The 13,567-nt window shown below is 45.6% G+C and overlaps 1 protein-coding gene across 4 annotated transcripts; it reads left to right on the plus strand.

The window, feature by feature from the left end:
* Positions 1–2,953: 2,953 nt before the first annotated feature.
* On the plus strand, positions 2,954–12,596 carry LOC148639770 (maestro heat-like repeat-containing protein family member 1). Of its 4 annotated transcripts, none has more exons than XM_088621495.1 (6): positions 2,954–3,558; positions 3,795–3,902; positions 6,514–6,633; positions 7,370–7,540; positions 7,772–7,851; positions 9,215–12,596. In XM_088621495.1, the coding sequence occupies exons 3-6, from the start codon at positions 6,622–6,624 to the stop codon at positions 9,249–9,251; spliced, it is 300 nt and encodes a 99-aa protein (XP_088477621.1). In that variant the 5' UTR covers positions 2,954–3,558; positions 3,795–3,902; positions 6,514–6,621; the 3' UTR covers positions 9,252–12,596. The 4 variants fall into 4 exon arrangements, 3 of the variants coding, with proteins under 3 accessions (XP_088477621.1, XP_088477620.1, XP_088477619.1); XR_015930703.1 differs by lacking the exons at positions 2,954–3,558; positions 3,795–3,902 and adding an exon at positions 6,066–6,300 and having other exon boundaries at positions 9,215–9,316; positions 10,972–12,596; XM_088621494.1 differs by lacking the exons at positions 2,954–3,558; positions 3,795–3,902 and adding an exon at positions 6,066–6,300.
* Positions 12,597–13,567: the final 971 nt, after the last annotated feature.

The following is a 13,567-nucleotide window of genomic DNA, read 5'->3' on the forward strand; positions in this document are numbered from 1 at the left end:
TTAGTGCACCTTCACTGTACTGATTGTATTGTACGTATTGTATTATTATTATTGTATCATTCGTTACACTGTGGCTGTGTTGTCTGTGTAAAGCTGCTGTTGCACTGCAATTTCCCTCATGGGATCAATAAAGTATCTATCAATCACACACTCAAACACACTCACAGACACACACACTCAAACACACACTCACAGACACACACAAACACAGACACGGACACACACACACTCAAACACACACTCACAGACACGCACACGCTCAAACACACAATCACAGACACACACACTCTCACACACACACTCACAGACACACAGAGACACGCACACACTCAAACATGTCACAGAGAGAATTTTCCCAGAAGCCAGTTACCCTACCTGTACATTTTAGGACTGTGGGGGTGGGAATGGAGCACCTTGAGGAAACCCACACAAACACCAGGAGAACATACAAACTCCACACAGACCACAGCTCCAGAGTTGAACCCAGGGCCCCAGCACTGTGAGGCAACAAAGCTGTATTTAATTTAAAATCATTTCAGCATTTTGAACAGTAAAGGTGAATATACATCCACACCCACGCACACAGTACTCACTTGTATCTGTATCCAGGGAGCTGTGCTGCAGACAGTATTTACAGTCTTTCCTCACAGCTAACGAGACATGAGACACATTAATGTTTAGTGCACATGCAAGAAACAGATTCATGTCAAAAATGAGCTCTTGAAACATCAATCTGAGCTATCTGGGATCAGATTTAGTGACAATCCAATGTGTTTAATACAACCAAACTGACATAATCATTGAATTAACAGCTCAAATTCCAGGGCTGTTTGACACGGGTCCGAGAGAGGAAATACTCTGGTGGAGAAGCTGTCCTCACCTCCAGATATAATGAACATCCTCAGCTGAGACATCAAGCTGAGACACTGGCTGTGTGGGTGTGGAAACTCTCACTGGCACTGATCGCAAGGGTGGGCGCGTTCCCCTTGGTGCCCCTGTTTGGCTGCTGTGTGTCTCTCAGGCTGGTCTCCAGTCCCTGGTGGCAGCACTGGGCCCCACCCTTCCTGTGAAGCGCTTGCTGAAAATGTGAGGCAGCTGAAAAGAGCTCTTCCCATTCACACGATTCTTATCATTTGTGCACCAATAACAAACAGAGGGACAGGAGCTGTGCTGCACCAGATTCTTCCAGGAGGAAAACACTCAGCCAAGGTATTGTACCGGTCAGAGGGACTGAACTGCTCGCCCTGCTAGTTCTGTCATTCTCACCAGGATCTACTCCTGGGGACTGCTCACCCACACGCTGACTGACACTGTTCCACTGGGGCTGGAGGTCCTAACAATGTCAATGTAGTTTACAGGCATGTTCTTGCAGGTGAGAACCCCTCCATCACCTCATGCATCAGGTCCATCTTAAGCAAGACATCCCAGTGATTCTCTCAACGTTAGCGTGCCAGTCCAGATTTAAGAGACGAGTGTGTGAGGTTCAATCTGGAGCTGATACAGGACTGTGCCAGGATTTACTGATCTGAGTAGATCTCACAGATCTCGATTTACTGATCTGGCCTCACTTGTGAGTTTCGGCTCAGTGCTGTAGGGGTTCAGGCAAAGACCTTCAAGCTTGTGGTGGTGGAACGTCTGTTCCAGTGTGGGCTGACCATGAAAGACCTGCTTTGATATGACTGGAGACATAAGACTTCAAATCAGCTTTCTAGATGAAGTGAAAAACAACTGAGCCGCCCTGCAGTGAATGGAACCTTTCTGAGCTGCTGTACATATCAGAAAGCACTCTGGATCCTTCTGGATTCTCTCAGAGGTTGACAGCTCAGGGGCTTCATTTTGTGTTGAACACTGTTAAGAAAAGTTTAGAAATTGTAGAAGAAATGTCTTCACACAGGTTAGGTGTGGTCAAGCAGAGTCCTTTATTCATGCGCATGGGGAGAATATAACCATGCAGATCTGAGAGCAGCCTCTCATACAGATCTGTGAGTAACCTCTCCACCAAGATGATAAATGCAATGAGTTTTATCCAGCAGATTCACACAGGAAAGCGCATTCTAAGTTTCCATATTAGGAGTTGTTTTATCTCTTCAAACATTCACATTCTTCTTAAGGAGCAATTTTACCTTGTATACAGACAAAAGGAAGTATATAAATAAAAGGTGTGAAATGAGCTAGACATTCTGCTATTGTAGCAATAATATAAAAAAGTAAAAAATATGGCATTTTTCAAAGCCAACTAGTCACTATCTTTTAAACTTTAGAAAAGGTAAATGCTAAAATTCTTCCTCAATGCAGAGTTAGCCTTCTCCACAGCCTTCTCATAATGACCTGATTCTATACCTGATTTCAAATCACAGGTATTGATTGCACACGGGGTAATAAACTGCCTACCATTTATTTTAATTATGGTGCTCGTTTTCCAATAAAACCAAAAAAACAATAAATGAACAAAACATCTGATTCAGCATAATCATGTCCGATTTAACAAAGTTTATGAAGTGTTAAAATCAATAGAGATGAGGCAAGAAGATTTCAAATAGGATCCTGAACAGTGCTCCCAGGAGAAACAAATACAACTCAAATCTCCCTGAATGGGACGAGCCTTTCACTACAAACATGAATTGCCGACGTGTTAAAACTGGAAAGGAAGATACAGGAGTCTCTCAAGAAACTGTCCCAGTACATGGAAATGTTATTGTTGGAGTGTGGAACAAGCTGCCCAACAGTGGCGTCTTTCAGGAAACAGCTGGACATGACTCACCAGTCAGGACAGGAGTGAGTTCTTTACACAAAGTATTGTAGGAGTGTGGGACAAGCTACCCAGCCATGTTACTGAAACCTCTTTTAAGGAAAGGAACTGAGGTGTATCTGACAAGCATTTTCACTGGTGCCTGTGTTATTACTGTGTGAATAATTAATCTAAAATATTCCTACTGTACTATTGTTCATCATTCAGGCCCCGCCCCCTGTTGATCGCGGCTTCTGATTGGCTGAGTCGCAGGTCCGCGCGCTCGGCGTCTCCGCCTCCTCCGGCTCCGGCTCGCGGCTGCCCGCTCCGCTGAGGGCGCGAGAGGAGCGCAGCCGTTATTTGTGAGCGGCTGTGTGTCGGAGGAGCGATCGTCTCCCTGCGGCTGATCCCTGTGGAGGCGTGTGGGGCTCCTGAGGCGCGGCTCTCTCTGCCTCCTGTCACTGCGGAGAAGAGCCGAGGGCAGACCTGCAGCCCCGCTCCGCGACGGGTCTCTGCTGCTCCCGGCCGCAGGTATTTCCAGCAGCAGTGTGTCAGTCTCACACACTGACAGCGAAGCTCTCAAGAGAGGTTTTGCCTTCAGACTCAGCGAGTCCGGGTTGCAGCGGCGATGGGCTTCAGTTCCCGCAAAGCACTCTGGGAGAGTTTGCTCCGGCCCGCAGCAGTGACGTCAGGGAGGAAGGAGCGTTCCGGCGTGTCTGCTCCTGAGAGGGTGTGCTGGCTCTCCTGAAGCGTGTGGAGTGGGGATTGATAACACACACAGTGAGAAGGAGTGGGCACAGTCAGGGAAAGTGATCTTCTTCCTCTATTAGGTAATGTCATGTCATTCAAATGCAGTGACAGCTGTCTTGTACTTCCTCTCCTGGGTTGCTGTGGATTCAAGAGAATAATCTCTCTTCTCTTGTTGAGGTGGTCCTGTCATGCTGTAGTGTGAGAGAATCGTTGTCAGTCCTCATAGCTGTGCAGTAATTTCAGCTGCCCAGTGTGGTGTGTGGGTGTGTTTGCTCATTCTGTTGTGGACCTGATTGCCTTCCCTGTGTGTCTGCAGTTGCTCTCCAACACACTGAGCGCAGTGACGGATGAGGTGTGGGCCTGTAGGCTCACTCAGGACACAGTCAGAGTGCTCTACCCTCTCAGCTCCACCTCTGAGGAGAAGGTGAGTCTCACAGAAGGCTGAGCTACATGAGAAGCTGGGACTTTTACTCACTAAAAGTCTTATTCCTCACCTAGTGTTGTGATGTAGTGGCATAGCAGGTGTGTCTGTAATTTGCTGTGTATTAGATGTTGTAAGGTGTGTGTCTGTTCAGGCTAGGTTCATATGTGTGTGCTGTTGTGTTGATGTGAGCTGTGAGCAGCGTTTGATTGTGCAGTAGAGGGGAGAGCCCCTTCAGGGTTCTGCGCTCTGTGTTCTGCTTCAGTGTGTCGTCTCCACAGCTAGGGATGCTCCCATCAGGCTGTTGAGGGCTGATTCCCTGTCATTAGAATCGGACGCTTTTTTCTGTTAAAATCATTACAATAAGCCCTGTACACGCCTCATGTCCCATGGCTAAGTGTTACCCTGGTTATTTTTTCCAATAATAAAATAAACTAGACCACAGGAATAAATTGTTTATTTTTTATTAACACAGTGAAATGTAGTGGGCTTATTGTTCAATTATCATAAAATAATTTAACTTGACTAAAATAAGTAAAATAATGACTTAAAATAAAGACTTTTTACTCATCAAACGTGCACACAAAACCTTTATAAATATTACATTCTGTATACATTTGGCACATATATAGCAATAACAAAAAAACAGCTAAAACAACATTAAAGGCTTGTCTTAACCACAACCCATAATTCTAATATAATAAATAAAAACACCCCCCGGACCATCAACCCGATCAGGAACTCCCGCCGTAACAACCGCATTCCCTTGGTGCTTCCTTACCACCCTAACACACTTCCTATCCCCAGGACCATTAACCAGAACTTTTCCATCCTACAGGATGATCCCTCCATTGGGGCCCTCTTTTCTGATCGCCCTATCATCTCATATCGCCGACCACCTAATCTGCGTAACCTCCTTGTCCACAGCTCCCTTGACCGCCCTCAGCAACCATCCACACCAGGCACTTTCCCTTGCAACAGAGCTCGCTGTATCACCTGCAAGTACACAGCCACCACCACACTCATTCAAGGCCCCTCAGGACAATTCCGGATCACCCAGACAGCATCTTGTACCTCCAGCAACCTTATTTACTGTATCTCTTGCAGTAAATGCCCAGCCATCTACATTGGAGAAACAGGAAGGAGACTCGGAGACCGCTTCAGAGAACACGTCAGGGCTGTGAAGATTAAAGATCTCTCCAAGCCTATTGTTTCTCATTTCACCTCTGACGGCCACGACCACTCTAATCTCTCCGTCTGTGTTCTCAAAGACGGTTTTCCGAACTCATACATCAGAAAGACCACCGAAACTAAAATTATTCTGCAGCTAGGATCACACATTCTCCCTTCCCTTAACGACAGATTACTGTTCTTTTAAATTTTCTCCATTCATTGGAAGTTTCATTTCACACCTCTCTGCACCCATTCTGACTTCACACCTCTTGATTGGCCTCTCTTTCTGTCCCCTGCTCCCGCCTCTCACTCCTCCTCCCTCTCAACCTTTGTTCTCCCGCTACTTTACCTTTGCCTACTGCCCTGTCTCTCTCACACCTGAAGAGGCTCCACGGCCGAAACGTTGTGTTCTCTTTCTTCTTTTTTTCAGCATGGAATAAACCTATTACTTGTTCCTAATAAATAAAATGTTCAATAAGATGTTTAACAAGCAGATTGCAGACGACTACAACCAAAAGGAAACAAGTCAGAATAATTTGGCTCTTTAGCTACTGAGCCTCTTGTTTACTAATCATCGAGGGCAGATTCTTGTTTATGAATAGGAGCAGCTGTGCGTGTGTTGAAGACAATATGTTCCTCTTCTCATGCAAAATGTGCGCTGCTGTACTGAATAGACGCTCGCTGTCCACACTCGTACAAGGAGCACCAAGGCAGACCTGAGCTGCTTCTGCCAAGGCAGGGAAACGGCTTGGATTGCTCTTCCAGAAAGCCATTGGCTCTGCGCTTCTTGGGAGGAGTTGCTGACTGAGGTCGAGATTAATCTCTGATGCTGTTGAGTCATTCCTGTCCCGACCATCGGTTTTATCTTCATTCAGAATCTCCTCATGCGTCGCCTGCAGAGATCCTGCCCGTAGTTCTTTCAGCTGTCTTGCTATGCCTACTGTAAGGCTCCAGTGTTTTAAGTGTTGCCGTTATTGATGGCTAAGCGAGAGTCGGTTTGCGAGTCGCTGCAGCTCTTGCACTTGCTAATTGTTCACACTCTGCGGATTCTTTTTGGTGTTGAGTTCTCAAATCTCTGATGAGGTTCATGGTGTTGAACGTTTTAGCTGGTGATCCCCCACGAGTGACTTCTTTTGCACATGTATTGCAAACTGCAAATTTTTCGTCTTTTGTTGAAGTGTGGAAAAACTGCCAGACCGGCGAGGACATGTTGCTACTGTATGTTCAGGTAATGTCGGAAATGTAGTCATCGCAAAATTGGTTTTTGAGATTGGTCAGTTTAGAGAACACCAATCGAGTCATTTGGAGTGAAAATTGGCTGATATCTATCGGCGGCCGATCGATTGGAGCATCCCTATCCACAGATAACGTCCTCTCAGTGCAGCTGTACAGAGCAGCCTCCTGAGCTCAGTGCTCACTGTCCTCTTCTCCGGTGTCACAGGCCTTCCTGTACCAGTGTGTCGGTGCGGCTGCCCAGCACCTCTCTCAGCAGGAGACTGTGAAACAAGCGCTTCAGGACAGTGTGAAAGAAGCAGGGTTTGAGAATCCTATGGAGAGAGAGGTGAGGTGATCTGTTCCCACTCCTCACACAGACTCAGGGCTTCTACTGCTGTTGACGACAGCCATGAAAACTGTAATATCAGCGATTCCTTTCTACATGACTGATGGACAAACGGGGAGCATCTACAAGTATGAGGACAGATGGCCAGATTTTCAAAGCACTTTTCCCTAGAGAAGCATTTTCTACCTTCTTCAGAAAGTCACTGACTGAAGAGATATGTCATCCTAGAAACTGACAACATATGAATGGAAAGTAAACATTAAACCAGTGTTCTAACTGCTTTATCCAGTGCAGGTCATGTACTGCCTGAGCCTATCCCAGCAAGCAACAGCACAAGGCGGGGTACACCCCGGGCGGGACGCTAGTCCTTCACAGGGCACACAGACACTCACACCAGGCTAATGTTACCACAGGCCAGTTAACCTACCAGTATGTCGCTGGACTGTGGGAGTAAACTGGAGCACCTGGAGGAAACCCAGGGAGAACACGCAAACTCCACACAGCAATCACCCCAGGACTTGAACTAAAACTAGTTTTACTGGTCATTTGACCACCAGAGAGGAAGGAAATTTAAAGATCGCAGTTAAGGTTTTGTGTTTAAATTTGTTATTAAGAACAGAAGATCTCATAGTGTGAGCCTCACAACTGCTTTCTGCAGACTTGACTAACCTGCTGGTACATTCTGTAAGGTGTGTGCAGCCAGGATTTATTTCAGTGAGTTTTTCACTCCTTGCAGGGCCTGCCTGGGCTGTCAGTGAGCGAGCTGCTGTGTGTCCCCCTGCAGGAGCCCAGTGTCAGACTGAGCCTGTGCCGCAGTGTGGGCATGATGGCACAGGCAGTGCGCAGCGCCAGTCCCTCCGGAGCTCCCAGCTTCCCTGCCAAGGCCGAGCTCCTGGCGACAATGATGGTCAGTGTGTCTGACGCAGCCGCCTGTCTGCTGTTTTCCCACACGGATGCTGTGACAGTCCTTACTGTCAGTAGAAATCAGAGGGGAGAGAGGTGCCCTCGCTCTCTTCCTCGCTGCAGCTGCACACAGTCTCGGGACTCTCAGCTGTGCCTCTAGATGAGCACAGGCCCTGTCCTGGTGTCTTTTGATGGAGGGAAGTGGGGTTTACATTTCTCTCCCATCTCTTCACAGGCGTTTGTTAAAAAGCAGCCCAGTGATGCCCTGAGCCGAGCTGTCTGTCTGCAGGCCCTGCACGCCTGTTCCACACTGAGGTACTGTTTCCTGATGAAACTGCCTTCACTGCTTCCATTTCTTCACAATTACATTTTTAAGTGTGCTTGAGGCAGATGGGTGTTATGTTTGATGCAATAAGATAGATAGATTAGACTTTATTGATCCCGAAGGGAAATTGATGTGTTAAAGCAGACAAAGAGAAGCAAAAAAAAAAACAGACATTAGGATGGAAGAAAAATTAGAATACGTACAATAATACAAAATAAATATAAAGTAAATAAATAAAAATAAATACATAGTTGTGTGCAAAATATGATCATAGTCACTGTAGAAACATTAAAATATGTGCAAAATGTGCATAGGTATGTACAGATTGAGTGTCCAAAAAGTACAATGGAGCAACATACTGTCCATAGACGAGCAAATGAAGGGCTAACAGTCCCAGCCTAGGGCAGCGTTATACACCCTGACAGCCGCCGAGAGGAAAGACCTGCGGAGACGTTCCCTTGAACACCGTAGATGGAGCAGTCTGTTGTTAAAAGTGCTCCGCTGCCCAGTAACAGTCCCATGAAGCGGATGAGAGGCGTTGTTCATGATGGCTGTGAGCTTGGTCAGCATTCTCCTCTCAGCCACCAGCTCCAGGGAGTCAAGGCTCAGCCCCAACACAGAGCCAGCCTTCTTGATGAGTTTATTGAGCCTATTTGCATCTCTTGTCATGATGCTGCTACCCCACCATACAACAGTGTAGAAGATGGCCGCTGCCACCACTGATTCATAAAAAACGTGTAACAGTGTTCCACACACACCAAAGGACCTGAGAGTCAGCTCTGGCCTTTCTTGTACAGGGCGTCAGTGTTACCAGACTACTCCAGCTTATTATCCAGGTGTACCCCTAAGTACTTGTAGGACTGCACAGCTCAGGGGATTCATTTTGTGTTGAATGTGGAGTTAGTCTTCTCCACAGCCTTCTCATAATGACCTGATTCTATACCAGATTTAAAATCACAGCTATTGATTTCACATGGGGTCATAAACTGCATATCATTTATTTTAATAAATTTAATAAATTTGTTTTACAATAAAACTGAAAAAAAAAACAGTTAACAAAACATCTGATTCAGCATAATCAAGTCCAATATAATAAAGTTTATAAAGTGTCAACATCATTAGAGATGAGGCAAGAAGATTTCAAATAGGATCCTGAACAGTGCTCCCAGGAGAAACAAATACAACTCAAATTGAACTTTATTGCCATATGTAACTTATACTCATTTTTCTAAAACGGATATACTGGCAGGATGTAACACTGAGTTTTTGTCAGAGTTCCATCTCTGTTTACATCATGCTGAGTCTTGAGGAAGAGCTGCTAACAGTGTCCTGTTGTTCCTTGTCCCACTGTAGCTGCAGCCCAGAGCTCCCTGCAGTGCAGAGCACCTGACTCGTGTGCTTGTGGAGGATGTGCTGCTACTGCCTCTGCAGGATCCCAGAGGCCCTGAGCTCCAGGTAGGACTGCTAGACTCAGCTGGTGTTGGGTACAGGCGGCAGACGGTGTCTTAAGAATAGCTGCTCTTGCATTGTGGAACCTGTGAAAATTCACAATGGCTGTACATTCTTTTGCAGAGCACAATCCCTGACACGCGTGCTGTATCCTTTTCTTAAAATTGATTCATTTCCAAGGTTTGGAAAAGGAGACATTAATTTGGAAAACATATGGAAATCTTAGTATCAAAATTATGCTGACCCAATGAAGTTCACTACACATAAATATAATGGTGTTAAACTAAAATACACTGGAGCTGATCTTCTCCGTGTTTCTGAAATCATCCTCCTGAAAAACGTTGGGCTGTAACTCATGTTGGTCTGAGACTGCAGTTGGCTGGGTGTCAGAAAGTGGCTCAGCCAGTCAAGCTGAAATCTACCTGTGTCAAGATATCAGAAGGAGGCAGAGTTCATTTCCAATTTGTGATTTCAGTTACATTGCGGCTCATCTGTATGTAATATTTAAATGATTAATTAAAGATTTGCCATTTTTTCCCGATCACACACACTGATCCCTGCAGCTCACCTTTACCAACAGAGTGTGATGAGACTGTCAGCAGGGGAGAGCTCTCATGATGGTGTAATATTTCCATCCAGTCCTCAGTGTTGTCTGTTGGGTTGAGCTAATATGGACGTGATTTGGACTCATGAACAATAAGTCTTCACAACTGTCTTGTCTTTTAAACTCAACAGTTCATTGCAGAGCATCAATGTCGATAAGCAGGTGAGGATAAAAACAGAATTACAGAACCTCTTCAGAACCGAACTAAGCTTGACAGTGACACATTGATGACACAAAGGGTGCAAACGATATTTATAGTTACAGTCAAACCTCAATCCTGCTGGGCAAGCTGATCAGAATTCTCCAGATAAGGTTTATAAAAATGTTGGAAAAAATAATACTACATAACAGAAAAATGTCATAATTAACCAGATATTTTTTTTTGCTTGAAATAATTGGAGTAATCTAGTTTTAGGGAAAAAAAATTATCCACAGCTAAAAATATGAGTAAATTAGAAAAATGTAAACAATGTAAAATACAGACTAGCTATTGCTGTATTCTAGCTTTAGTCATCAGTTCAATATATCTGAGGAACAAAAGCAGCACAAACACTACTTTCTGTGGCACAAATTACATTGTTAATACAGCTCATCATACTGGAACTCAGCGTTAAAAGAAACTCACAGTCTATTCACAGGTAGGGCTGTGATTCCTTGTGACTGGAGCAGTTTTTTACTGTGTAGGCTACTCGGAGTGCTTGCAATAAGGAAAGTGGTGTCTGAAGTGTGTGAATCGTTACTTTCAGTAACTGGCACCTCCTCAAACAGAAATGACTTGGACAAAAGCTGTCCTGTATTCAATTTCAATTCAATTGAATTTATTTTATTTTTATATAGCGCCTTTTACAACAAGGTTGCCCCAAGGCACTAAAGAAAGCTGTGTGACAACACATGATGTTGCAGCAGGGTGTGAATGATATCTTGGCATCAGGGGGAGCTCACCCCTGGTTTGGGGGGGGACGCATCACGCGTGAAAGGCCAGTCAGCTAGCGCATACAAAGTGAGCACTGGATTATTTAGTTATAGTTTAACTGGAGTTACTCTTACCTTACAATAGAAGTGTCCACAGAGGTCTGGACTCAGCTGTCTGTGGTGTCCGTCCTGTTGCCCATGAGGTGGACGAGCGGTGGCCTGCTTTACTCCAAGATGATACAAGAGGCAGGGATCGAATCTCTCCACAGGAGGTCCATTCAGATCAACAAAAAGAAGAGAGGAGAGGCTTCGTTTTCTCTTAGTGTCACTCAGGGCAGAGAACCCCCGCTCGCAGTCGGCTGAGGTGGTGAGGCACGTCCGGCCTGGTGTAGAGTTTTCCCAGCGTCTGTCCTGATGCTTTGCCTTGTAATTTCCAGTCGCGGAATTCCTCCACTGCCTCTCTGACGGGTTCGCCCAGTGCTTTAGCAAGCGCACCAACTTCCCCGTAAAGAATTAAGACATCATGATCCTGTGGCCAGAAGCCCTTATCCAGCGGTTTCAGCATCTGGACTTATTCAGAATCAGAGTCGCTTTGTAAGGCTACTGATCACAGACTGATAGAACTGGAGCCGGTTTATCTTTCCTGTACCCTCTGAGATGTCAACATCTTTAAACACGCCCAGTGACGAGCGCTGCTCGGCCTTCACTGCAGATTGACCGCCGGTGTCTTTCTTGGCTGTCAAGATATCGAAGGTCTGCTGAATGTGGCAACTGGAGTCCACCAGAGATGTGTCTGTGTTTTGGAGTTTCAGGGAGAGGCCCAGCAGCTCACGGAGAGCGTCTTTCATAGATGCCAAATCAGCAACAGATGAGGAGTTAGTGACTCGTTTGTGTAGTCCCTTGTGTTTCTGTCTCTCAGTGGCACTGCGTGATGCATCCTCCCTCGCTTGCTGTTTGAAAATGGTGTGCTAATGCAGGGAATTCTTTCCTTACTGCTTTCACGGTATTAAAACTGCTTGCCACTAATATTTAAAATCTGGCCAATTTTCAAAATCTGCACATTTAGGTCTGCGGCTGCTTTCTCGAGTATCTGAGCGTTCTTAGTCGATTGGTGATAAAGTGAATATAGTTTTGCGATAAAGAATTCGAAATGGTTACACCCAGCCACTTCTTTGAGAGCGTCTTGGACTGCCAGTTCATGGCGATGTGCCAGACAGTGTATGGACTGCACTTTAGGAAAGTCAAGCTTTAGCCTAGCAGTTAGTCCAGAGGATTTACCATTGAGCACTGCAGCCCCGTCAGTGGCTATGCTGATGAGATATTTCTTCAAGAACTCATCATCCAAACCCATGTTACTAAGGCTCCCTCTCAGGCAACTGTAGATTGATTCCGTGTCTGTGCCATCCGTCAGCTCTGTGATGTCCAAAAATACATTGTCCACGTCCCCAGCCGCTAGCAGCAACAGTCAGATCGCGCAGTTTAGGTTCTGTTGTTAACCCAAAATTAGCGAGTAAAGTTCCCTGTCTTCTCTTGGGCATTATTGCCGCTTTTCAGAAATATATATAGAAAACTGAATTTTTTATATTGAAAACTGAACGTCATTGGAAAGTTTCTCTGCATATTTACTGTGCGCCTTTTTTTTGAGAAGACATAACCAAGAGTGACTTGTAAGCTTTTCTGTTTGTCACTTGAACAGGAACGTTGCCTACTTTTGTAACAGCACCACCATGCCTTGATCGGTAATAGCATTCAATTGCTTAGGTATTTCTTTGGTTGTGAAGAAAGATGTGAAGACGGGGGTTTGAATTTAATCTTTTCTGTAGGGGGTTTAGACTTCCAAGTCACAAGCAGGGGTTTATGGCAGGAAAGGGGGTTAACTGATAAGGAGTGCAGATGCCAGCTAGGAACCCCCCTGGGTGTAATGTTAAACTGACCATTTGCCCAGAACATCATAAACTGGCCAAATACCATGAACCCCCCTCTTTACCATCAGACCGAGTGACGTCAGAAACGGAGAAGAAAACTGTATATAACCCAAAAGTTTGTAACAATACGGCGAACAATACTTCGGTTTTGTTGTTTCTTGCGAGAAACAAGACTTCGGCTTTATTGTTCCTTGCATGCAATAAACTCATCTGTTTCACTTCATCTCGGGATCAAGAACCTTGTTTCTTCTGTTACAACAAATTTGGCGTAGTCGGCGGATGCTCCAGAAGGCGCAGAACTTCCCATCGGCAGGAGAGACGGTCAGCGCTCACATTACAAAGAGGTAAGGACTCCTCTTTTTTAAAAAAAAAGTCCCGACTCTCTCTGACCGATTGGGAAATCTCTGCTCCCTGCGAGAATCGCCCGAGATGACGGAGTAAACGTGAGTTTCTGAATTCCTCTGGCCCGGGGAAGGCACCGGTGTATGTAATGGGTTGTTTGCTGTAAGCCCAGAATTTGGTCTGGCAGGGGTTCCGCGGTATTGTGTACAGGCGTTCGAAGCTGGTGTATGCCTTAATTGCGCGTGGAGTTTTGAACGGGTTTTGGACCCTTACCGTGAAGTCAGGACTGGTGTGGGTCTTAATTGCACCCGGAGTTCTGAAGCTCAGAACTGGTTTGGGTCTTAATTGCACCCGGAGTTCTGAGGCTCTGAATCGGTGTGGGCCTTAATTGCGCCCGGGGTTCTAGAGCAAGTGGTGCATTAAATGCACGTAGTTCAGGACTGGTGTGGGTCTTAGTTGCACCCGGAGTTCTGA

This window comes from Lepisosteus platostomus, chromosome 26 (assembly GCF_059453375.1).
Source record: "Lepisosteus platostomus isolate fLepPlt1 chromosome 26, fLepPlt1.hap1, whole genome shotgun sequence".
Lineage (NCBI taxonomy): Eukaryota > Metazoa > Chordata > Actinopteri > Semionotiformes > Lepisosteidae > Lepisosteus > Lepisosteus platostomus.

Excerpts from the sequence above, each read along its gene's own strand:
- LOC148639770 (XM_088621493.1), top strand. The coding sequence starts at position 6,151 with ATGAGGTTCATGGTGTTGAACGTTTTAGCTGGTGATCCCCCACGAGTG. Across the intron at positions 6,301-6,513 it reads TGTTGCTACTGTATGTTCAG|GCCTTCCTGTACCAGTGTGT; the intron begins GTAATGTCGGAA and ends CCGGTGTCACAG. Across the intron at positions 6,634-7,369 it reads AGAATCCTATGGAGAGAGAG|GGCCTGCCTGGGCTGTCAGT; the intron begins GTGAGGTGATCT and ends CACTCCTTGCAG.